The sequence below is a fragment of the Herpailurus yagouaroundi genome, unplaced genomic scaffold (assembly GCF_014898765.1).
Source record: "Herpailurus yagouaroundi ecotype Mexico unplaced genomic scaffold, PumYag 29, whole genome shotgun sequence".
NCBI classification, from domain to species: domain Eukaryota; kingdom Metazoa; phylum Chordata; class Mammalia; order Carnivora; family Felidae; genus Herpailurus; species Herpailurus yagouaroundi.
Genome location: NW_024412377.1, coordinates 13068657 through 13094530, shown reverse-complemented (window position 1 = coordinate 13094530; position 25874 = coordinate 13068657). Strand labels below are relative to the sequence as shown.

At 48.5% G+C, this 25874-nt stretch overlaps 1 protein-coding gene across 5 annotated transcripts in view; it reads left to right on the top strand.

Annotated features, from left to right (window-relative positions):
• The window catches only part of MYO10 (myosin X), a 232429-nt gene that overhangs the window by 80954 nt on the left and 125601 nt on the right, over positions 1-25874 (top strand). For 4 of the 5 annotated variants that reach the window (XM_040494312.1, XM_040494301.1, XM_040494298.1 and 1 more), the window contains one exon: positions 16582-16740. The exons of the other annotated variant lie outside the window; for it this stretch is intronic. In XM_040494312.1, the coding sequence (XP_040350246.1) occupies positions 16582-16740 (159 nt within the window). The remainder of the gene's footprint in view (positions 1-16581; positions 16741-25874) is intronic. 5 annotated transcript variants of the gene reach the window in all.

Here is a 25874-nt window from a genome sequence, read left to right as displayed (position 1 = left end):
ATCCCACTGTCTTCCAGCCGGGGGCATCATAGCATTTGGAGATGTGTGGGGTTCTGTCCCCCTGGTCACTGAAACTGAGGCCAGACATTTCTGGGTCACGGTCAGGGTGTGGGCACTAAATACCTGCCCATGAATGACAAAGAACTCTCCTGGCCGAACGCCACAAGTGCGCTTTACCTTGAACCAGGCGCTCGTGTGAGACCCCTGGGTTAGTGTTGCAGGTTTTTTTTGTTTATTTGTGCGAGAGAATGAGAGAGACCGAACACAAGTTAGGGAGGGGCAGAGAGAGAAGGAGACACAGAATCCAAAGCAGGTTCCAGACTCCGAGCTGTCAGCACAGAACTGATGCGGGGCTCGACCTCATGGACAGCGAGATCATGACCTGAGCCAAAGTCGGACGCTTAACCGCCTGAGCCACCCAGGCGCCCCAGTGTTGAAATTACCCAAGTAGCGTAAAACCAGGAAGGGTTGGATTGGTGGCAAGATGGCAGACACATCCATGGAGCAGGGCGGTAGGGGAACAGGGGGGTGAGGGGAAGGCACACCCGGAACGTAGGGAGCACAGGGTCAGTGAGCGGGCTGGTCTGAGCCAAAGGAGACTTGGGCATCCTCAGCCTAATCCTTTGAGCGCTCACTCAGCCATCTCCCCTGCTCCTGACCTTCTCTTCTCCAGAATGCCTTGTGGTCAGCCCAGGACTCCTGGTTTTTGCAGGGTGGGTCCACTTGTGTGCAGGCTGACCATCCTCATTCCAGAAATGCTCGTTTGACCCCATTTCTGCCTGCGGTTCCATCATACCCCTTTGGTGCCTGCCTTTTAATCAGCAGGGTGGTGGTCGGCAGGATGTCTGAGGGGGTTCCAGCGGGTGACATTCAGTATGGGAGGTGGGCCCGGCACACGGCGAGGGGGAGGCTCCTGTGTCTTCCTCTGCCATCTTCTGGGCCAAGTGCCTAATTCAAGTATTTGTTCAGGACGAAACAAAACAACTTTTTGTTGTTGTTTTTGAGAGAGGCAGAAAGAGAGAGTGCTCGCAGGGGAGGGGCAGGAGGAGAAGAAGAGAGAATCTTAGCCTTCATGTTCAATGTGGAGCCCCATACAGGGCTCGATCTCAAGACCGTGAGATCATGACCTGAGCCCGTATCAGGAGTTGGACACTTAACCGACTGAGCCGCCCGGGCACCCCCCCATCCTCCACAAAACAGCTTTATTAAGATATAATTCACGCCCCATAGGATTCACCCATTTAAAGTGCACAGTTCAGGGATTTTTAGTATATTCGGAGTTGTGCGGTCATCACCATGGTCCATTTTAGAACATTTTATCACCTCAAACCCATGAGCAGTCACTCCCCAACTCCCCCCGCCCACCCCCCAAGCCCTGAGAACCACTCATCTACTTTCTGTCTCCAAATTTGCTTATTCTGGACATTGATATAAATGGAATCCTATAACATGTGGTATTCTCTGTCTGACCTTGTTCTGACCTTGGCGTAATGCTTTCAGGGTCCACCCGCGTTGTGGCGTACTATATTCCTTTTTCGGAATTATCTTCCATCGTACAGGCATGCCTCGTGACCTTCATTTGTTCATCTGTCAATGGGCATGTGGGTTGTTTCCACTTTGGGACAAATAGAAATAATGCTGTCAGCATTCATGTACAGCCTTTTGCCTGGACTTGATTTAACCTCTCTTGGGTATACATCTAGGAGTGGAATTGCCGGCACGTATGGTAACGTTAGGTTTCCCCTTGGAGGGAGCTGCCAGACCGCTTCCCAAAGCAGCTGCATCATTTTCCATTCTGTTGGGCATTTCATTGACTCGCGTCCTCTTGATGGTAGCCTGTATTACTAGCTATCGAGGGAGTAAGATAGCATTAAGAAATTACTTAAAAATATAGAGAGTGATAAGAACGTGGATGAATTCATTTCTAACGTGAATCTTCGGAGAGAGGGAGCGGACTACTCTGAGTTGGATGCAGCCTTCTAGGTTTTTGGACACCCGCAAGGTGGGCGGCCGTCCCCTGGTACATTTCCATCATCACGTTCTTTATCAGTCTGCTCGTGTCGTGTGCGTGGGGTCGCTCAGTTGCTGGTTTCCGTCTTTTCCAGGATCTTTGACCTTTGTCCCTGGAAAGCAGACGGAGGCGGAACAACATTGGTAGCTGATGCCTGAGAGCAGGTGTGGGTGTGAGAGTTTGGACGTGAAAGTGGGGAGTGAAGCTTATAGTGTTGGGTCTACATCCCGGGAGGAGGAGCTGCTCTCTGGTGGGAATAGGGACCATGTGGTGGTGGCAGAGACGCTGTAGGGGCCCCTTTGTCTTTATACTGCGTTTTGACTCTGTCACATTCTAAAGTCGAAATTTGAAGGGAGGCAGGCTTATCATAAGGATATCGATCACCGGAAAAGAAGGCTCTCCTAACTCCCTTTTTGGGAAAGCTAACCGGAGGAGGATGATATTGACAAAAACATGGCCATGTTTCTCCTCGTGACCTCGGCTCTCAAGATTAAGATTCCAACCAGATTCCCATAAGTTTCTAAAGCTTGGTGACTCTGGCTTTTAGGTATCTGGGTCAGATTTCCAGCAGAAGGCATGCCGGGCTTTTATGTCCTTTGCGTTCATAGACATTTGCAGAGAAACAATTTCTTGCTGGCACCTTTTTAGGGAAAGACCAGCAGTATTCTTTTTAGCCCCCTTACTTTGCTCATGGTCCGTATCCTAGCAAGAATATCTTAGTGCTTTGTGTTTCATTTTTCATTAAATATAGTTTTGTAAAGAGATCTTTTCTGTCGTCACTTAGTAGCCTATTATTTTTTTCCGGTCTGTTGTCTTTCAGGCCTTCTGCCTCTTTTTCGTCCGTCCAGTAGTTCCAATAGAGTTCTCTGCCATTTCTAGAGATTTTCTTGGCAGGGGGGGTGGGGGTGGTGAGGGGTTGGCCCACAGGGGAAGTGGGGGAGCTCTTCCATGTTCTGATCTGTTGTGCTGTGTTTCTGGCCTTTCCTATTAGCTGGGTGGTGTTTTCTCCTACTTCTTGGACCATAGGTTCGGGTCCAGCAGACTTCTTTGTACATATGTAGCCAAACTGACTTCTGGCTTCAATCGGGAGTCATTCTGAATCTGCGTTTGTTCACTGCATTCATAAATAACTTGAGTCTCTTATTTGACACTTGGCATGCAAAACACATGATGCTTAAAGTTAAGATTTATAAAAATTATTTAGGCTCTTTTTGAACTCTGAGATGGACACATACTTGGCTCAAAGACCAAGTCTTTTCTCATTTCACTTAAGAACAGCCAAGGAATTACTGTCGTTCGGTTTAAGGCTGTTTCAAAGCAGCCAGTGAATGGAAAACGTTGATTTACAGCTCAGCCTTTGGAGTTCGGTTTTAGATGACCAGTGCAGGGTGCAAAGTATATGATCTCAGCACCATGGAAGGAAGCTGGTGCTCATCACTTTGGCAGACAGTTGGTAAGCAGCTACTGGTGCCAGATGTTTGACGAGGCAAGGAGGACTCAGACGTCTTCGCGAGATACAGCCCAGGTCCTCACGGACTGGTCCAGTATGAGGACGATAGTGCATCCATGACTACTGTGGCATCCCCATTTGGTCTCGCCCTCCTCCCCACCAGCCCACCTACAGCCGCAGATCTTCATCATGGGGCCCCAGGAAATCACCGCTTCCACACAGGAGCCTGAAAGTTCTGCCAGTCCTGGTCCCTCGGCAGAGAAGACAAAGGGTAAGATAGCGTAGTGTGGTTAAGTGACAGGAGAGGTTCTGTCCAAGGTGCTGTGGGAAAGAAGGGCACTCCAGCCAGGCTGGGCATGGTGGTGGAGGCTTGGAAGACGGGTCATCTGGAGGAATGCGGGACGGATCCCAGGACAGTTCATGGAGTATGGAACATGGTGAGGGGTTGGAAAGGGGGGGCGGGAAACTCTAAGTCAGTCTATAATCCTGGAGTCAGTTTGGTAGGAGCAGTAGCGGGGGCCCCTCAGGAAAGCATTGTAGGGAATCCACCCACATGAGGAGATTTTTCTTCATCTTGGAAGTGACTGGGAACAAATTGTGAGAATTCCAATCAATGCACGTCACTGGTAACAGTAACACGGCTAACAGTGAAATATTTGAGTTGCTTGCTCAGTACCAAGAGCTGTGCTAAATTCCTTATGTGCATTATCTTACTCTGATCTCACTACCACTCTGACGTGTAGGTGTTATCATCCTTATTTTATAGATGATGAAACTGAGGGCTAGCATGTGGCGTGACCAGAGAAGGTTAAGATTGCTTAGCTGATGGGAAGCAGACTGGGTTCAAAGCCCTCTAGGTCTGTGCTGTTCAGGCTTGTATGGAATCCGCTAAAAGATCCTAGTTGGTCCCAGTTTGGGAAACAGCAGTGTAAGAAACCAAACTTTTATCTCTGAAAATTTCTTTGAATTCAAAGTTATTACGGCCAGGAAAACTTATCTTTAAAACTAGTAGAAAACGTTTTTAGTCATTAAAATTCAAATTCAACGTTAAAAAAATGTTTCTTGGACTCTAATTTGAGGACCATTGGATTCACTCCATGAGACACCGGAGGCAGAGGAACTTATTAGGAAGTCGTTGTAGGGGTTGGATGAAAAGTGTGAGGCAAGCAGAGGAAGAGGAGAGCAGATGGGTTCTGGACAGTGTTGATCATCTGACCTAGGACTTGCAGAGAAGACATGGTCAGCAGTAGGGAGGGGTTTTGAGGTTGACTCCAATTTCTAGCTTGGGCAGCAGGTGCCAAAGGTGTCATTCTTGAGGAAGAGATGAGGGTAAGTTGTGGAGGTCTGTGTGTGTGTGTGTGTGTGTGTGTGTGTGTGTGTGTGTGTGTGTGTAGAGGTGCTTTCGAAACGTCAAAATGGTTTGGAATTCTAGGAATGGAGCTTCGATACCAGAATTCAAGTTCATGCTATCAGAGTCTGGGCTTCAGACTTGCAAGAGAGGGACCAAAAGGAACACACAAAATTAGAACAAGGATCAGGACGTTAGGACCAGGAGTAAGGAGCCTCAGAAGCAAAAGCTGGTGGACCAGTTGTCTCAGGAGCATGGGACCAAGAACCTGGGGTCTGTAGGCTTTTGTCCCATACCTGCCTCTTGCTTTGTGGTTTCTCTGGGCTGAAACTTATCATGCTTACTACAAGTGGATTAGAGGAGAAGCCCCTATACTCCTTCTAATTGCTGGTGACTCTTGGGAGGGTATTATTTCATTTCATTTTTGTTATTTGGGGAAAATAGCTCTATAATAGTCACTGTTTAAATTAATTGAATCAGTTATATGTATCCAGATATGTTCGCTGATAGTGATTTTTGATTGGGCTGATTTTTTGAAAAAACTTTTTTAAATGTTTAGTTTTGAAAGAGAGAGAGAGAAACAGAGCACAAGCAGGGGAGGGGCTGAGAGAGAGAGGGAGACACAGAATCTGAAGCAGGCTCCAGGCTCTGAGCTGTCAGCACAGAGCCCAACGCGGGGCTCGAACTCACGAACCGTGAGATCATGGCCTGGGCTGAAGTTGTATGCTTAACCAACTGAACCACCTGGGTGCCCCTGGACTGATTTGGTTTTTTTTTAAGGCTAGAAATGTTTTAAACTTTTAGCAAATAGGAAAAGAGTGATAGAAAAGTATAAAAAACAAAGTGAAAAACCCCTACAAGCTTGTGATCCATTCTTGGAGTTCTGATATATTTTCAGCCTTTTTGTACATATTTTTATACTTTTTGGTAATGAAAATTTTTGTTTTGAGATCACCGTAGCTCCACATGCATTTGTGAGCAATAATACAGAATGATTCCATATACCCTTTACCTACTCTTTCTCGATGATAGCATCTTGCAAAACTCAAGCACAATAGCGCAATCAGGGTCTCGACATAGAGTCGAGATGCAGAACCTTTCCATCAACGCTGGGACCCAGCATGTGGCCCCTTTGTAGCTACACCCATTACCCTCTTGCCCCCACTCCCTTCATAACTTGTGGCAACCACCAATTTGCCCTTCATTCTCTATAATTTTGTCAGTTCAAGAATATTCTGTAAGTGGGATCGTAGCCAGTGTAACCTTCCGGGACTGGCTTTTTCAGCTTTTGCCTTTTACACAAAAAGCTGCTATGAATGCTTGTGTGCATGTTTTTGTGCAAATGTAAGTTTTCACTTATATAGAAGGAATGCCCAAGAATACAGTTGCTTGTGTGTGTGTGTATCTGTGGGCACAGAGTTGCTGGTGTGTGTGTGTGTGTGTGTGTGTGTATCTATGTGCATGCATTTAAAAAAATAAACATAGGATTATATTATGTGTGTGCCTAGTATAATTTTGTCATAAATCAAGTTAGTATGATTGCAATGAAAAAATATTTGGGGTGCCTGGGTGGCCTAGTTGGGTCAGTGGCTGACTTCAGCTCAGGTCATGATCTCATAGTTCATGGGTTCGAGCCCTGCATTGAGCTCTCTACTGTCAGCATAGAGCCTGCTATGGATCCTCTGTCTGCCCCCGCCCCCCCCCCCCCGCACCCTTCCCCTGCTTTAGCATGCACCCGCTCTCTCTCTTTCTCTCTGTCTCAAAAATAACATCAAACATCAAAAAAATTTGTATAAAGCCATCTTTTTCTTTCTAAATTCTTCAAACATGGAAAGACTGGCTTAAGGGGCATGACCATCTTGTGATATATACAAGAGAGCTTTCAAGACACTTCCTAGCACAGCTTAGGACCAAGTGTAATTTTTTTTCAGGCAGATTTTCCTAAAATTTCTTTTATGAATAAAAAAGCAGCACAGTTTCACATTTAAAAGAAATCTGTCCATAATTCTGTAAAATCGCCATTCCTAAATGTTGCCTATAAGTTCCGATTTCTTCTTTTCCATTTAATTTCCTTAACTAGCAAGTACTAGTATGTTCTTTAATGTGTGTGAGCGTGATAGTCATTCCTCCCGACTCTGCCAACTCACTATAACAGTTAACTTTTTTCTCTCAAGTTCACCAGCAGAGATCAGGGCCGGGGCATCACCTAGACCTTCCAGGCTGGGGGCAGCTGCCCATGCGGACGAGGTAGTTGATTTTGCACCGCTCATCGTGTGGTAGGGCTCTGCTTCTCCACTGGCCAATGTCCTGTCCACAGGTTAGCTTCCTGCTGTTTTACACTTCTCAGATGCTTAAATTTATTTTATTTTTGAGAGAGAGAGAGAGTGTGTGTGCAAGCAAGCAGGGGAGGGACAGAGAGAGGAGGAGGACAGAGCCTCTGCACTGACAGTAGAGAGCCTGAAGTGGGGCTCGAGCTTGTGAACCGTGAGATCATGACCTGAGCTGTAGTCCGACGCTCACCTGACTGAGCCACCTAGATGCCATGAGACTACTCAGATTCATAATCTTCTTGGTTTGCCTGTGAAGTCTCGAGTATCCTCAGAAAGACTCATGCTCAGTGACCCGCCGAAGCTTCCTGTCCTTGTTGCGTTGTGTGTATCATTGCTGATGCTTTTGGTCGTGTGTTATTTGCACACAGGAAGGCAGGAAGAAACCTCCAATTTTTATTTAAGTTTGTTTGTTTATTTTGAGGGGAGGGGGAGAGAATCCCAAGCAGGCTCCATACTGTCAGCCCAGAGCCCCACGGAGGGCTCGATCTCACAAACAGTGAGATCCTGAGCTGAGCCTAGATGGAGAGTCAAATGCTTGGGACACCTGGGTGGCTCAGTCAGTTAAGCGTCCGGCTTCAGCTCAGGTCATGATCCCTCAGTCTGTGAGTTCGAGCCCCGCATCCGGCTCTGTGCTGACCGCTCGGAGCCTGGAGCCTGCTTCGGATTCTGGGTCTCCCTTTCTCTCTGCCCCTACCCCACTCATGCTCTGTCTTTCTCTCTCAAGAATAAACGTTAAAAAAAAAAAAAAAAAGACACTTAACCGACTGAGCCACCTAGGCGCCTGGAAACTCTCCAATTAAAAAAGTGTTTTTTTAATTTTGTTTTAGCGAGGGAGAGCATGCGCCTGAGGAGGGGAGGAGGGACAGAGAGGGAGAGAAGAACACTCCTAAGCAGGCTCCACTGGCAGCAGAGGCTTGATCTCACAACCCTGAGGTCATGACCTGAGCCAAAATCAAGAGTCTGGTGCTTAACCAACTGAGCCCCCCGGGCGCCCCAGGAAGAAACCCTCCACTTTGGGGACAACACTGATTGTAGTGATTACGCCTGAAGTGATTTAGGCATCGCTTTCCTGCGGGGTTTCTGGAAAGTCGGACTCATTGAATTACATTTTGTAGTGAGCTCTCTTCTCTGTTTCCCTAGAAGAGCGATCGCGGGGTCGTGTTTGACATCAGCTGTCTGTGATGATGAATAATAAGTGGAGACGTGTCAACCCCCACCTCAGGTCAGAGGCCAAGCGTCACTGCAGGGCACAGGAGGCCCCCCACACCCTGCCCCCGTCACGCCCCGCTCCGCGGGTGCCCTGCACTGTCTTGCCTTTGTCTCTGCTCTTCCCCGGCCGCGATCTGTCCCACGTGGCTGGTCCCCACCATACCCCGGGAATTTCCTCTGCGCTGGCCCCCACCACACGGTGGAAATTTTTCTCATTTCTTGGTGATCGGGAGACTCTTTGAACGACAGGCCATTTATTGTATTCCCAGGGTCACCCTTGTTTTCCCAGGGGCCAGCTCACAGCCTGCCACAGATGGCAACCGAGGGAACTAGAAATGGTAAAGAAGTGAAACATAGCGGAATAAATGCCCAGGGTTCACAGCCGTTAGTGGCAGAGCTGGAATGCAAAATGCTATCTCTGAACTGGTGACCCCCCCAGGTCTGACTGCACCGTGTGTGCTTTTCCACAGTCCCAAGGAATCAAATGCTAGCTGTGCTGTGTGCCTTTGGGCACGTTCCCTAGCTTCTCTGATCCTCTGTGAACTCATCCTCCAAAAGACTGAGCAACAGTGTGGCCTCCTCTGCCTCGGATCACATGAGGGAATATCCTCAGTGTGCCTGGTGCACACGGCCGGCTGTCACTGGGTGCCCTGTGCCTGTGCCCAACCTTTTCCCTTACGCTGGTTTTGACCCAGATGCCATGCACCCTGTGGCGTCAGGCACTGAAAACTTGATGACAATTTAAATAGCTTAATCAGTGGCGCCTGGGTGGCTCAGTCAATTTAGTGTCTGACTCCCGATTTTGGCTCAGGTCATGATCTCATGGTTTATGGGTTCGAGCCCTGCATCACCCAGCATCTAACCAGTGCAGGGCCTGCTGGGGATTCTCTGTCTCCTTCTCCCTCTGCCCCTCCCTCGCTCACTCTTTCTCTCTCAAAATAAATCACCTGAACATTTAAAACATGGCTTCATCTCACATTTGAATCTCTGAAGAAGAAAATCTCAATCTTTCTTTTATCTGTATTTAGTCGTCAGGTATCCAGAAGCTCACCCAGGGCAGATTCTAGTCACCAAACCCTTACGTAAAGATGATTTTCACCCCCTGTGCCATGTCACTAAAATGCTAAGTCTCTGACGAATGGGAGCTGAACGCAAGGGACCGTGGCCATTTCCTCCCTGCACTCTGGGAGAGTACTTTTACTTTTGATGAGATTTCTGTGGAACTTTCTAGTGGACTTTACATTTTTGTGCCCCGTCTACTTTCTGCAGGCTCCCACGGCAGCAGCAAAAACAGGAGGCCACTTCCTCTTAGACTCCACAGTGCGCCTAAGGGCATCCGTAGCCACCGAGAGCCTTGAGTCAGAGGGGCTGGCCATGAGAAAGCTCGTTTTTGGTTGCCACGATTGCTCAATTTAGCCACAGGTCAGGAGGCAGAAGTCTTAACCTCTATCATTGATCATCCTTTTAGTCATGAGTTAATGAGTCCATAAATGAAAGAATCCAGAGAAAACCCAAACAAGGCCAGCCGGATTTGGGCGAAGGGAATCGAAATAGAAGAAGGTATATGTTGGTTTTTCATCAGATAACGTACAAGTTGAGATTGTCCTGAAGTTTGTAGAACTGAATGTGTACCCCTCCCTTTTGCTCATTGCCTCGTTCACACAGCTAGTCTCCAGGCTCAAGTCTAAGGAGTCTGGGCTCCTCTGTGCAAGGACAATTGATTCATTTCCTTCTGGAACGTTCCCTGTTCTTCCTTGCGTTACGCCCCCCTCGTGGGAATAGGTGCCGTTTGTGGAGCCCTTGTTTGTGCCAGTCACTGTGACTTTTACCTACATTCCTTAGCTTTCATGATAATTCCGAGTTGGGTATTGCTATTACCATTCTTACTTTGCAGGTGGAAAAAAATGATGGGCCAGAGCAGGTCCAAGAACCTTGCTCACTTTCCTGAAACGATCGGAAGCCCAGATCCAGCAGAAATGAATCCAGCTGGATCTGCCTCCAGGCGTCTAAGGCCATGTTTTGGTCATTACCCCACCTTGCCTCTCCTTTCATGTTATAATCATTTGGAAATTTTTTTTAATGTTTATTTTTGACAGAGAGAGAGAGAGAGAGAGAGAGAGAGAGAGAGAGACAGAGCATGAGTGGGGGAGGGGCAGAGAGAGACGGAGACACAGAATCCAAAGCAGGCTCCAGGCTCCGAGCTGTCAGCACAGAGCCCGACGCGGGGCTCGAACTCACAGACCGCGAGATCGTGACCTGAGCCGAAGTTGGACGCTCCACCCACTGAGCCACGCAGGTGCCCCATGTTATAATCGTTTCGAAAGCGAGGACCACTTCTTCTGTGTTTATGCTGTGTTTATTGAGTCCGTGTAGTGGGCCATGGCTGGCACTGGGGAACGAGGTAGGCGTGCTCCTTGCCTTCGTGGAGCTTTCAAACCATAGTTCGCAACCCACAACAGACGTGAAATCAGTTTACGGGGTCACAGCCGGCGTTTGAAAGAAGCAGAGTAGAAAGGATTGAGGTGCGTCGGACATCGCGACAAGCGTTTTATGAAACTGTGCGTATAGTAGTTCATGGAATAAAACCTTTTTAACTGTAGGTTGCGGTCAAATGAGTTAAAAGAGACTGACCTGAGGTCCTAGAGCGGGGGACCCACGGGGGATTTTGAACACGTGAGATAATAGATAAGCGATTACAGGTTGTCCCGGGAGCCAGGAAGAGAGTACCCACAGCAGAATAAAGAGGAATCCGACGTGGTGCCCTTGACCTCGTCGGTGTCTTCTGGGAGGATCACCTTAGGGCTGAGGCCTCAAGGAAGGTAGCGGGATGTACGTGGCCCCCACACAGGAAGGCTGCCCTGGACGGGGTAGGAACGAGAAAGAACTGGCCCATGAGCGTCTGACCATGATACAGGTACAGGTAGATCATATCTGTACGAATACATACAGAACAAGGGAGCACAAATATAAGCAAACCCCAATGCCTAGAAACTGTCATTATCTTCACCCCTACCCTTCTTAACTTAAGACAAATAAGAAAGAACCAAAAACGAAATTGCAGAATAGTGTCATGCTGACCTTTGATGAACCCTATTCAGTGTTTTTCTGTCTTTGCTTCCAAAACGTTTTTATATTTGATGAAAGGTTTTGTTCATAGGCCTTGGCTCGTTCGCATCATTTTTTTCCTAGGATCTGTGTAGACCCCTGATGGGTTGGCCATTCTAGACCAGGGTGTCTCCACCTGGCCCTCTTGACACTTGGCCTGAATAATCCTGTGGTGTTTCTGGCCATCAAAACTGTTTGCAGATAGGGCCGCGTGTTCCGTGGGTGCAGGAGGGGTGCTGAATTCAGAACCACTCTAGCTGAGGGAGCGCCTGGGTGGCTCAGTCAGTTAAAACGTCTGACTTTGGCTCAGGTCCCGATCTGGCAGTTCGTGAGTTCGAGCCCCACGTTGTGCTCTGTGCTGTCGACATGGAGCTCGCTTCGGATCCTGTCTCCCTCTCTCTTCCTCTGCTCATGTTCTCTCTCTCTCTCTCTCTCTCAAAAATAAACATTAAAAAAAAAAATGCTCTAGCCGAAATTCTAGGATGTAGTGAGATGAGGTTCCCCAGATTGAGAACACCCTCTACCCCATCTGTCCATCAGGGGAGGACATGACAGGATTACTTTCTTTTTCCTTTCTCTTTGATTAGAAAAGCTAAATGTAATGACTGGGGCTTCTAATGACTTGCAATAAGAGAGGTATGTGTGTGTATGTATACATATACCCACATATACATAACTTGGTGTTACGGAGACTCTTGCATTCACGTGGTGCGAGTTTCCTTGCAATGTAAGTGCTATGCTAAGGTTAAAAGTAGATCGGGATGCCTGGCTGGCTCAGTCGGAAGAGCGTGTGACTCCTGATCTCTGGGTGGTGAGTTTGAGCCCCACGTTGGGTGCAGAGATGACTTCAATAAATAAAACTTTAAAAACTGTTCAAGGTAAAAGTGGATAGTAGCTCAGCTATGTTTTACTTAATTGACTTCAGACCTTGTGATTCTTCGTGTAGAAGCGGACCCAGCGTTAGGCAAGCCTTCTGAGTTGTTTTTCCAATCATGTTGATTGGTTTCCTTTGTTCTCCCATGCTTAATCCAGCCTGTCTTGTGACCCGCGGCTTGGATTTCTATAACAGGAGCTGTTTGTTCTGAGGCTGCATTTTCTCTAAATTGGTTTCCTGTCTATTAATCTTTCCATATTTTGTTCCATTTCTTAACCTTACCACCTTTCTCCTAGTATATGCTCCGTTGGAGGAAGTCCGTTTATTCTGAATTGGATTTTTAGGAATACATTTTGGTATTCTGGCTGTTTGTTCCCAAAAAATTCCTGTAAAAATAATCCCGTTCTGTAAAGCTAGAGTTCTCCTGCTATTTGGGAATAATCTTGTGCAACTAATACTCTGTTAATTCTTGCACGTAGCCGTGACTTTTGATGCTTCAAGGGACTCTCCTTAAAAATTCTTGAATAAGACTGTGGCTGTCATGAATCCTTTGAAATCTTTCTAGATTAAATCAGGTGTTAATTCGTCCAGTGCACATTAACACACTGAGTGCGGGGGGGATCCCATCCCTTACCTCCTTAGGGTAACATCAACGTAGAGACCCTGTCAGTGAGGCTGTCCTCACATATTTAGCATTAAGTAAGCCTTGGTGGTACTTGGTCCCTATACCCTGATTTATGTCTTCATAAAGATTTGGGGCGCCTGGATGGCTCAGTCGGTTAAGCGTCCAACTTCGGCTCAGGTCATGATCTCGCGGTCCGTGAGTTCGAGCCGCGTGTCGGGCTCTGTGCTGACAGCTCGGAGCCTGGAACCTGTCTCAGATTCTGTGTCTCCCTCTCTCTCTGACCCTCCCCGCTTCATGCTCTGTCTCTCTCTGTCTCAAAAATAAATAAATGTTAAAAAAAAAAAAAAAAGATTCATGACCATGTGTGACAGTTACGTGCATATTTGGTTTTATTTTCTTCCCCTTGTTGGAATGTAAGCCATATTCCCAGGGCTTAGACCGCACCTGTAAATATTTGCTCGAATGAATGCATTTCCTTAATTTCTCAGCCACTTATTTAGCATCTACAGTGCCCCACCCACCATTTTAGAATCTTTACAGATATTAGCCCATCTCTGAAGGGATGGTTATCCTTGCCTTTCCTTCACAAATACATTTTCTACATATCCTACTTTTCTGGGAGTAATCAGTGTTTTGAGCAGCTGCAGTTGGCATAATGTTTTGGTCTTTTTTTTTTTTCTGCTCGTCGTCTCTCATTTATGTAACTATTTGTTTTTTTTTTTTAATGTTGATTTATTTTTGAGAGAGAGAGAGAGAGAGAGAGAATGTGAGTGGGGGAGGGACAGAGAGAGAGGGAGACACAGAATCCGAAGCAGGCTCCAGGCTCTGAGCTGTCGACGCAGAGCCCAATGCGGGGCTTGAACCCACAAACCACGGGATCACAACCTGAGCCGAAATCGGACGCTTAACTGACTGAGCCACCCAGGCGCCCCTCTTATTTATGTAACTATTATCTGCCCTCTTGATTCTGTCTTCTTGAGGCCATGGGAAGGATTGGTCTAGTTCTCTGGATTTTCCCACTGCACGTGTCCCCGTTTTACACACAGCATGCTCCTGGAAACCTGAAGACAAATAAACGTATGAAGGTGGGAACTCTACAGTGTGTAGCCATTTCTGTCAGTGCCCGTGTGCCCCCCTCTGTATTTTGGCTCACGCATTGTCTTGTTCCCAGGGCATGAAAAAAGACAATGAAATGTTTACAGATGACATGAGTATTTAGTTTTATGTACATAGACACATATGTAAACACTTAGTGTCTAAGTATTGTGGGCTGTATATGATTATTTCCAAAAGGCAGACTCCATATAAATTCAGATGACATGTCTGTATTCTAAAACATTTCTGTCCTCAAATTCTGGAACTCTCAGCATACTCAAGCAGCAGGTAGGGCTGTTTCCACCTTGGGAGGGACTTGCCGATGGTGAGTCTTGGGGGAGTTTGAGCGGGAGCCTGTCGCGCCCACTCTGGTGCCTTGTCGTCTTTCCTGTGGGCACATTTTCCTGGGAACCTGGGGCAGCCACCCCGCCTGCTGTGTGGCAGGAGCTTTGAGCAAGCAGAGTGAGAAGAGCCGCCTCCCGTGTGCTCTGGGAGCAGAGAGGGGACACGGGGACTCTTTTCTGCCCTCCTCAGCTGGCTGGGAGCTCACGGGGCCAGACAGGTTCTGCTTCCTCCCCCCACCGTCACAGTCACTGCAGGTGAAGACCCCAGTGCCAGCCCAATGGTTAGTGTTTCCAGAAAACCCGCCTGGATTAGCATCGTTGGCATGAGGCAAAGCTGGGGAAGGGCAGAGGGTTTTTTTTTTTAGCCGTTCACTTCTGGGATTTTCCAGATTGCCCCAAGACGACTTCTACATTTGACCTAAATCTCTGTTCCTTCGACGTTCCTCCATGAGTTAGGATGGAAAGTCAGTGTCTTAGAAGCATGCCTACGCTCTTGAATGTCCCTGTGCGTTTTCTTTAATACCTGTTATCTTGGCCGTGGCATACCCCACCCTGCACTCCCCGCGCGGGCCCCAGGCCTGGCCTGCCCTGTGGGTGCCTCCGTGGCAGGGGGTGAGGTGGGGGGTTGGCTTCCTTGCCAGGAGGTGGGGCCGCTGGGGCTGGAGCATCTCCTGGTGGATGTGCGTCCAGGAAGCAGCTGGGGAGAGTGGCTCGTCCTGAGAAAGGATGGTTCTGGTGTCTGCCCTGGCCTCCAGCACTTTCTCAGGACTGGTTTTGACCAACTTTTGTGGTTCATGTGGCAGAAATGCCACGGCTGAAGTTTTATTTTTTTCTCTAGAAAAATAAAACCTGCCCTTTTCCATGGCTACTGGAAACCATTGGATTGGTACTTTTGCTTTCCTTCGTGTGTCATTCTCTTTTGCAATAACATACTATTTGTTGCCATGTAGGCATCTGGTTGATATTTAAAAATAGAATTCCCCAGTCAGGAAGTTCTGCAGATACTCTTCCAGAAAGTCGTTTTGCGCATGTGCACATGTGAAGTACGTGTGCCTGTGAAGACTGTGCATTTTTCATGTTATTTAGGTCCTTTTTTTATATATTCATGTCTTTAAAGGATGAGTATTATAAAAGTATAAAGTGAATAATTATGGAGTAGACGCCATAATCAAATGATTTTGTTATGTACGTGAGTTTATATGTAAAGCTGCCCAAACTTTGATCATCAGACGGGAGCTGACTTAATATGGTTAGTCCTTTTTTTTTTTTTTTTTTTTTTTGTAAGATTCTGTTTTTAAGTAATCTCTACACCCAACATGGAGCTTGAACTTAAAATTAAAATCCCAAGATCAAGACTCGCGTCCTCGACCAACTCAGCCAGCCAGCCAGGTGCCCCAACATGGTTAAGTCCTTAATCAAATCAGTGGCACAAAAGCATTTCAGAAATGCATGGAAATTCAGTAATCAGTCTTAAAATATCAGAATTCTGTCATGTACATGCTACCTACCGTGTGTATGTGGCACTCATCGATGGTGTTTGGAATTTTGAGCAAGATAGACAAACACACCAGTTTTATTTTAAATCTGAGAAGGCATTTGTTTGCTACATATCCTGGTGGAGAGGAGATAGAGTCCAAGGACATCTTTTTGAACATTCCTGGGAAGGTGCGTTCCACTCTTTGAACAAACGTGGAGACTGCCAAGGGTGAATTTATGTAACACTTAAATTGAAGAGCTTTTATGATGAAGTTTTGAGATATGCTGTATGATCCCATGGGAAACATTATGCAGGGAAGCCAAATTATTTTCTAAAAGTTTGGTTAGCCAGGGTCCTAACCCTGGGATCCTACCCTACCCAGGGTCCTAACCCTTACTGATGTATAGCAACAGGAGAAATCTGCAGAGAAGCGAACTGTGAATTTAAGATTTCTGTGTCCTCCAAGGGATGGCTAGTACTTGAGCTAATAATGTCTTTTAGGAATATCTAATAGCAATTGTCAAATGATTGCTTCCTCTAAAAATAGATAGGCGCACAGGGAAAATGAAAAAGTTCTCTGCAGTGTACTTTTTCTTGGCCAATTCAGGCTCTTGTTGCTAAAACTGGTACTGGGATCGTATTTTAAGGTGGGAGATGTCTGCGGACGGCACTCACCGCCGATAACTAAACAACTGAATTCATTCTGCTCCCAGGTGTTCACTTACAAGCAGAGCACAATTACCCACCAGAAGGTCACCGCCATGCACCCCGTGAGCGAAGAGGGCGTCGATGACATGGCCACCTTGACGGAGCTCCACGGGGGCTCCATCATGCACAACTTGTACCGGCGATATAAGAGAAATCAAATATACGTAAGTTCCAACTTTAAGTCTCTGTAAAAATCCCTCAGGTTTGAGTGAATGTTAATTTTTGTTTTCCGAGGGTGTTTTCTGGCCTTTTGAGAACCTCCAGTTAATCGAAGTCAGACTGTGTCTCCGGGTGTTTCGCCAAACTGGAAACGTGGCTCGAGAAATCGTGTTCTCGCGTTTCTTGCCTTGATCGTTACTTTCTATTGGAAAGAGGTGACCTGACCTCTTTTTACGAGCGCATTCTGTTCGCGGTCCAGATCGGTGTTAATGAAAGTAGTATTTAGAAATCCTTTCAAAAAGTCATTTCCGTGATACGTACTTTTTGAAATTAGAGTACGGAGATTAGTTGAACTGTCCAGGTGAGCCTGCAGACTTTATCTTTTTTTTCATCTGCCTGTTTCCAAGTCTTGATAATAAAGGGGGCCACTCTTGACACGTGGGTTTTCTTTTCTTCTTGTCAAGTTCAAATTTATACAGGTTTGTCCCTAAAAACCTCAAGTTTTAGTATTGTAAAAACTCTCGATCTTTCAGTAAGTTTTGTTCTTTAGCAGTTACGGTTAATTTTGCCAATATATTTGTGATTTTGATGAGTAGCGTCAGCCTTCACAGCAAGCCAGCAGGTGCTAACGGAAACTCAAGACGGGCCTGCGTGGTATCCATGAATTAATAAATAAATGGTATCCATTTATTAATAAATAAATTAATTATTTATTAATAATTAATAAATTAATTTATTTACCCTTAGACAGGGAGAGGAGGGCTGGGAAAGGAGGAGGAATCCATTATGTGCAGGTTTACTGCTTAATTTTCCTCTGCTTTTTACATAGCGAGTTTCATGCTTGCCAGATTGACCTGACGTTCGCCGCGTGGTTTTTTTTTTTTTTAATTTTTTTTTTTTCAACGTTTTATTTATTTTTGGGACAGAGAGAGACAGAGCATGAACGGGGGAGGGGCAGAGAGAGAGGGAGACACAGAATCGGAAACAGGCTCCAGGCTCTGAGCCATCAGCCCAGAGCCCGACGCGGGGCTCGAACTCACGGACCGCGAGATCGTGACCTGGCTGAAGTCGGACGCTTAACCGACTGCGCCACCCAGGCGCCCCCGCCGCGTGGTTTTAAACAGCCTGACCTAGAGAAATGCCGTGGTGTTCTCGTCCTCTGACTGGCTGAGCTTGCTTACACTCAGTCTTTAGATTATAGTAGTTTCTGTATGTTCTTCAGGAAAGGTAACATTCCTACGTGTTTACGTGAATGGCTGCCTGCTCTGTGCTGTGTGCGTGCCGGCAAAGCTCTGTTCTGTTCCCATGTCAAGAATCTCCAGGGGCGCCTGGGTGGCTCAGTCGGTTAAGCGTCCGACTTCGGCTCAGGTCATGATCTTGCAGTTCGTGAGTTCAAGCCCCGCGTCGGGCTCTGTGCTGACAGCTCAGAGCCTGGAGCCTGTTTCGGATTCTGTGTCTCCCTCTCTCTCTCTCTCTCTCTCTCTCTCTCTGACCCTCCCCCGTTCATGCTCTGTCTCTCTCTGTCTCAAAAATAAACGTAAAAAAAAAAAAAAAAAAAAGAATCTCCAGCTGACCAGCGAACTCCCTTCTTCCGAGGGAGTAGCCACTACATGTGTCCAGGTCACCACCCCTGTGCCTTTAGGAGTAAGTATTTGACACTGTCCCGTCATAGCAGTTTCCTTGCTCGGTTTGTCAAGGACTTATTTTGTCTTTCTTGAGCCAAGGACATTGCCAGGCACCTGGTAGCTGTGTAATCAATGTTTGCAAAATAAATGCCAGACGTATTAGAAATAACATTCTAGTTGATGAGAAAGTGTGAGGCTAGATTTAAAAGTTCTTTATCGGTGTGTGCGTCTTGTAGGTATTTCGGGACTCAAACTCTTCTGTCTTTAGATCCGAGGTCTTACTCTACATTCAATAGTCAGGAAAAATCCAATTGGAAGGGGTGAAAAAACTACCGAAGGGGTTTAAAAGGCAGAGTCTTTAAAAAAGTTTTCCTAGGGGCGCCTGGGTGGCTCAGTCGGTTAAGCGTTTGCCTTCGGCTCGGGTCATGATCTCACAGTTCGTGGGTTCGAGCCCCACATCGGGCTCCGTGCTGACGGCTCAGAGCCTGGAACCTGCTTCCGATTCTGTGTCTCCCTCTCTCTCTGCCCCTCCCCAGCTTGCACTCTGGCTCTCTGTCTCTCTCTCAAAACTAAATACACATTAAAAAAATTTTTTTTAAGTTTTCCTCCCCCTCTTTTCATGATGATGAGGATATTAAACCTGATAGCTGAATTGCCCACTAAAGCCTATGAATAGGATATTGGCTTTATTCCCTACAATGAACAACTTTTCCTCCCCCCTGCCTTTTTTTTAAGCTTATTTATTTATCTTGAGAGAGTGAGAGAGCGTAAGGGAGGGGTAGAGAGAGAGAGAGGGAGAGAGAGAATCCAAAGCGGGTTCCACACTGTCAGCCCGGAGCCCGACGTGGGGCTCAAACTCACAAACCACGAAGTCGTGACGTGAGCCAAAACCAAGACGGAGACGCCTAACCAGCTGAGCCACCCAGGCGCCCCTTTGTCCTTTGCTCCGAGGGAAAAACACAGGATTTTTGTACGTCAATTTGCAGGTCATTTCAGTTAATACTGCCCTCCTGCGCCTGCCTTGTGAGACTTGGATCATTGTATTATCATGAAGCAGCCACCTTGATTTTCTTATCCCTGAAGCTGTTTGGGGTGGAGACCACACAAGCCAGGCTCTGCCCCATCAAAACAAAACCACCACCTACCAGAAAAACCGCCTCTTTCCTGCCTTTTCTCCCAGCTCTGAGTGATGCCTGGCTGTGTCTTTAAGAGGAAAACAAAAATCACTTGTGCCACGGGTGCTGTATCTGTTCTCTATTGCTGGCATAAAAAATTGCCACCATTAAAACAGCAGGTGCTGTCCTGTGGTTCTGTAGGTCAGTCGTCCGGCTGGGGTCTTGCCAGCCTCAAACCCAGGTGTGGGAAGGTCAGTGATCCTTTCTGGAGGCTCTGGGGGGCGATCTGTCCCCTGCTCCTTCTGGTCCTGTATGCGGTTCCAGGACCGAGGTCCCTGTGGTCTTGCTGGCTGTCCGCCAGGGCTGCTCTTAGCCTCTGCGGGCCCCCTTCTTTCACCGTCAGAGCCAGCAACAGTGGACCCAGCCCCTCTCGTGTTTCTACTCTCCACTCCTTTCTTCTCCTTTCTCTCTCTGCAGCCAAGATGTCTAGTTTTCAAGGATTCCTGCAGTTAGGGCCACCTGGATCCTCTCCCTATCTCGGCGTTTCCAGCCCGAATCCTGTCCCCACAGCCCTGTGCGTACGGCAGAGTCACGGGTCCTGGGGATTCTGCGTGGACGTCTGGGGTGGGGGAGGGGCACGTTCTTCTGTCTACCATAGGTGGCCTCCTGTGGGTCATGTTGTCGAGAAGGAACCCCCTGTGGGTCTTCTCCGACACTCTGGATCTTGCATTATTTTTATTTGTTGGCTTTCTCTTCCTAGTGGCAGGTGACACAGGTCGTCGGGGAGCAGACTCCTCTTCAGGTGGGAACGTCTACTGTCTTGTGTGACAAAGGACTTAGCTTTTTTCCTCCTTGGGGACCACCCTTACTGCCTGAGGACTTCACCAGACCCCAGTAAGATATTTTTCCCCGCCGTTACCATCCTCCATTAAAATGGGGTAGACAGGGATGCCTGGGTGGCTCAGTCGGTTAAGCATCCAGCTCTTGATTTCCGCTCCGGTCATGATCTCACAGTTTGTGAGTTCGAGCCCCACATTGAGCCCTATGCTGATGGTGCAGAGCCTGCCTGGGTTATTCATTCTCTCTCTGTCTCGCTCGCTCTCAAAATAAACAAATAAACTTAAAAAAATAAAATGGGGTAGACAGCTCTAAAGGGATAAATGCTCAGAGCAGACAAATCCCAGGTGAGCATGCTTTTCTCTACCCACCTTCACTTGGGCTCTACATTAATAATTTAATCCATGTGTCAATTTTTTTTTTTAAATGTTTATTGATTTTTGAAAGAGAGAAAGAGAGCTAGCTGGGGAGGGGCAGAGAGAGGGAGACAGAGAATCTGCAGCAGTCTCCAGGCTCTGAGCTGTCAGCACAGAGCCCGACGCGGGGCTCGAACTCACAGAGCGTGAGATCATGACCTGAGCCGAAGACGGATGCTGAACTGACTGAGCCACCCGGGCGCCCCGTGTGTCAGGTTTTTTTTTTTTTTTAATTTTTTTTTTTTAACGTTTATTTATTTTTGAGACAGAGGGAGACACAGCATGAACGGGGGAGGGGCAGAGAGAGAGAGAGAGAGAGAGAGAGAGAGACACAGAATCGGAAGCAGGCTCCAGGCTCCGAGCCATCAGCCCAGAACCCGACGCGGGGCTCAAACTCGCAGACCGCGAGATCGTGACCTGAGCTGAAGTCGGACGCTTAACCGACTGAGCCACCCAGGCGCCCCCCGTGTGTCAGGTTTTTAATTTATGTTTTTTTAAAAGGTCAGATGTCATAACCCCCATATCTCATGGGACTCCTTTAAAATCAAGCGACAAGCGGCAAGTTTCTGGAATGTCGTTACCTTTGTACCTTTCCCCCATCTTACTTGTCTGTACTACGAGGTCTTTATAAAGCTCCTGCCTGGAGCTTGGAGCTTGGAGCTTGGCCCTGGGCTCTTGAGGACGGAAACGGAACAGACTTGTCTGTCACTGTGTGGGTCTGCATGACCCTAGCCTCGCCACTTGTCCTTTTGGGACCTGACCCCTGGTTAGGGCAGCTCTGCTCTCGGCATGATTGCCTTGCGCGGGCCCCTTCCTTCGGCCCTAATGCTGGATTGCTTTCCTGGAACTTGAGGTTTCTGGTGCCTAAGGCTCCGCTTCATCTTTCCCACCCTCTGGCAACTTCTGAGACAGGAGCCCTGCTTAACACTACAGCTCCCAGCCTGGGACCTCGTCCCAGACTCCCCCCTCGGCCTCTTTGCCGTGGGCTTCCTGCCACAGAGGCTGTCCCCTGATTGCTTCTCCTCAGGAGAGGGTCTGACGAGGGTCCCACATTCCTCTGTCTCTTCCTGCCACTCATGAGACCGGGTGAGGACAGATACCCGCACTTGTAAGTTCCGAAAGACAGAGGAGAGAGGAGCATGTGTTTATGGGACAAAGAAGAGGTAGGGAGAGGTAACCTGTAGGTGGGTGAGAGAGCCTGAACTGGTCGTGAGACGCCCTATAGGGCGAGAGGAGGTGACAGGAATGACACTTCAGAGGCAGGGATAAGAGTGGGTCAGAAGGAAAGGCTCGAGGACGCCACACGTGCAGATGGAGAGACGAGAGTGAATTCAGTGCGATGGCCTCAGTCGGGGCAAGTCCCTTTGCTCATGGAATCCGGTGTGCTGGGGACCGTCGAGCAGTCAGGTGGGAGGGGCAGGCCGGGGTCAGAATACCCTCAAAGCAGTGAGCCTCAGCCGGGAGACCTGTCCCCAGGGGACATTCGGCACAATCTGGAGGGCATCTCTGGCTGCATAGCGAAGGCAGAGGATGTATCGGTATCTAGCAGGTAGAGGTCAGGGGTGCTGCTGACATCCCACCACGAAAGGTCGTCTGGCCTGAGATGTCGGTTCTCCCGAGGTTGAGAGGCCTTGATTGGCTGACAGTCCATCAGAGCGTCTGGGCTTGGTGGCACCCAGACCACCCCGTCTTTGCCAAAGGGTTTTGAAGAGGGGGTTTCCCCAAGGAAGAACTCAGACGCGTTGATGGCGAAGCGCTGTGATATGGGCCAGGGAGGGCAGGTTGGCAGAGAGAGTGTCGCAAATACGCCGGGACAAAGAGACAGGGGGGGTCTCGCCCGGGGCGGGGCGGGAGCCAGAGAAGAAGGAGATAGAAGTGTGGGGGAGGACGGGTGCGTCTTAATGACTCCCAGCCTCGTGAAGCCCCCGTGGCCGTGAGAACTTGGCGCTGAGGGTCCCGGCAGCCCCTCCAGGGGAGGAGCGTGGGGAGAGGACCGGTTGGTTTCGGACGCCTGTCTTAGCGTGTCCTCTGGAGCCTGGCTCGTTTCGGATTGTCACGTACCCAGCGTCTAAACACGGTGTCGACAAGGGCAGATGAGGTTTTTCTGTCGTGTTGCACGTCAGCCCGGGGTCTGCCAGGCGGGCTCCGTGGTGCGGCAGGTTGGTCTGCAGCCACACGGAAGAGAAGCAAAGGACGTGCCAGGGTTTGTCGCGCTCTGGGTCAATTGCACGGGGGAGGCTCCTCCCCCAGCCTCTAAGGAATGGCTCAAAACCACATCAGGGAGGGAGCCGCAGGGAAGGGCAGGGCTCCTCTGCAATTATGGCCTCGGGGATGGCTCCAGAGGAAGGGGGGGGGGGACACCCAGCCCGCCTGTCCCCTCGTTGGGCTTGCCGAACCCACAGCACAGACATCAGGATCAGACGAGCCCGTTTGGAGAAGCTGGGGCCGGGCCCAAAGATGAACGCTTCTGTAGGCACAAAAGATTGTAGGCACAAAAGCTAACGTGTTTTGGGGGCTTTCAGAAATACCTCCCCTCTGCTGGGTGGCGTTCCAGACCGAGTCGGTAAGTGTGGCCTGACCATGTTCCCCAGTGAGCTCGGAAGCCGGCTTCTTCGCGCCCAGCGCAGCGTGTTCACGGTCAGTACCCGACTGAGGACTTGGTGACTGCAGCCGGCAGGTGGAGGGCGTTCACCCGTGGGGAAGCCCCGGGCCGTCTGTACTGGTGGGACTGGTCGTGGGATGGGGTTGGAAATCCAAGTCCACGCGTTGTTTCCTTGCATTGAGTTTCCCCAAAGTAGCCTTTTTGGGGTGGGGGGGACTGGGGGGGATTCATTTCTGTCCCTTTCCAAAGCCAGTGTCCCGTACCCACGTGCCTCTCAGGGATGCAGGGATGGCCTTAAAACCGGATGGCCAGTCCTCCCTCATACCAGGAACGGCTGAACCCAGTGTGGTTTGTCTGAGGCGTTTTTTCACATGAAATCAAAACTGATGTTGCCAGAAAATGATGATCACCCATCTGCCTTGACCATATGTATTTTTAATCTTTGCGGAACATTGGTACGCTTGAGTGGCCACTTCTGTATCAGCACATGAGGGTGGCGGTTAGGAACGTTGTTTTTATGATGTTTTCTCTTCCTTTCCTGCCTCTCTTTCGAAGGTTAGATTCCTTTGGCCAAGGAGGGAATGTTGGCCCGAAGGTTACTCCCATTAAATGGAAGTGTCACTTCTAAATTTCAGAGCTTGACTTCAGCATCGACTGAAGTTTCCGACTAACTTGCCGTCTGGTTTTCCACTAACTTGGATGCTTCAGTTTGTTTTTAATTGTGTAAAAATGTTTTCAATGGTTTAATTGGATAATGACAGCAAGCAGTTGTGTTTGTTCTTTGTTTCTTGTTTTGTTTTGTTTTTTTACGTAGAAGGTAGTGGACTTAGAGCGCTGCAACATGGTTAAAACACAAATTGATTTGTGGTCAAACCACGTGCCCCCAATATAGCTACGTCGATGTCGCCCTACCTGTGGGCCGGGCTGAGCGCTAACCTCCAAGGACGCAAGAGTACTCTTGTTCACAGGAGTTGCTTCCTGAAAGATTGGATAAATGAGAGATCCCGCCTCTCGAAGACCTCACGGTTCCTTGGCGAAGACAGACACAGGCACACCATTGACCACTGCTCAGGGTGCGGTGCGTGTGGTAAAAGTACTTTGGAACATCAAGACCGGGCACCCAAAGGAGAAAAGAAGGAAAGGGTCAGGGGAAAGTGATGCCCGGGAGAGGCACTAGTTTGGCCGAGAGAGAGAGTGGCTCATTTCTAGCAGAAGATTGCCACGTGCCAAACACGTGAGCCAGTAGGGTGCGTTTGTCCAACTGTGGGAAACCAAGATGCTGAAATCACTGTGGTGGGCAGCTGTCCGGCAAGATGGTTGGGAACAGGTGAGGAAGGGCTCCGGGTATACGTGAACGAGTTTGAATAGATCTGCGAAGGCCGCGTGGGACAACTTTAAACAGGAGTTCTGGGGGAGCTCACTCCGCCTGCGAGGTGATGGATGAGTGCGGGACGTATCCAGCCTAGGAGGAGAAAGTTGACCAGCTAACTCGATGGGAAATGATAGCGTTCCACACCAGTGCTGAGAGAGTTTGAGTATGAAGCATACCGAGAGGAAGAACGCAAGTGTTTGAGAGGGTGGGGGCGGGGGGCCGATAGAGTGAATTTCTGTAGGATGGCTCCTCGATTTCTGGATTAACCATTGGGTCGACTGTGGTGCATTTGTCAAGATGGCACTGAGAAGAAATGGGTGTTTGGGGGGAGCTTAGCCTCGTCCATGTGAGTTGGAGCTGAGGGTCATCCAAGTGAAGATGTCCAGTGGGCCACTGAGTGTGTGGATCTGTGATGTAAAACTGAAGCTGCATTGAAGGTGAAGATTGAGGAAGTAAATTATTGGCATATTGAGCTGTGATGACCAAAAGGGAAGGAAAGAGGAGAAGGGTGTATGGGAAATAAATCTCCTGACGATCCCCACCTCTTAATCGGTTTTCCCTTTAGCAGAGTATGGCAGGGCCCTGACTAGCCGATTTCTCTAACGCATTTCAGGTGATCTGTTCCGTATCCAGCTACGTTCAGGATCACATGGGGAAAAGCAAGTTGTGGTTTTTATCCTCATTAACAAAAACGATAAATACCTCTGATTTATGTAGTACTCTCACATAGCAGTCAGGTGGGGGTCATCAGAGGATATGTGGTTAGACTGACCAGAAGCGTAGGCCCGGAGGGGTTAAGCAGTGTTCTGGGGCAAGGTGCTCCGGGCTAAGGACTTCTGGGTTCTGATGACCAAACTTTGTCGCATAGACCATTTGTCCCCGTGTTTGAACAGTGCCTTCTTTTTTTTTTTTTTTTAAGTTTTTTTTTTTTTTTTTAACGTTTATTTATTATTTTGGGGACAGAGAGAGACAGAGCATGAACGGGGGAGGGGCAGAGAGAGAGGGAGACACAGAATCGGAAACAGGCTCCAGGCTCCGAGCCATCAGCCCAGAGCCCGACGCGGGGCTCGAACTCCCGGACCGCGAGATCGTGACCTGGCTGAAGCCGGACGCTTAACCGACTGCGCCACCCAGGCGCCCCTGAACAGTGCCTTCTTAATGGTAGCATGGAT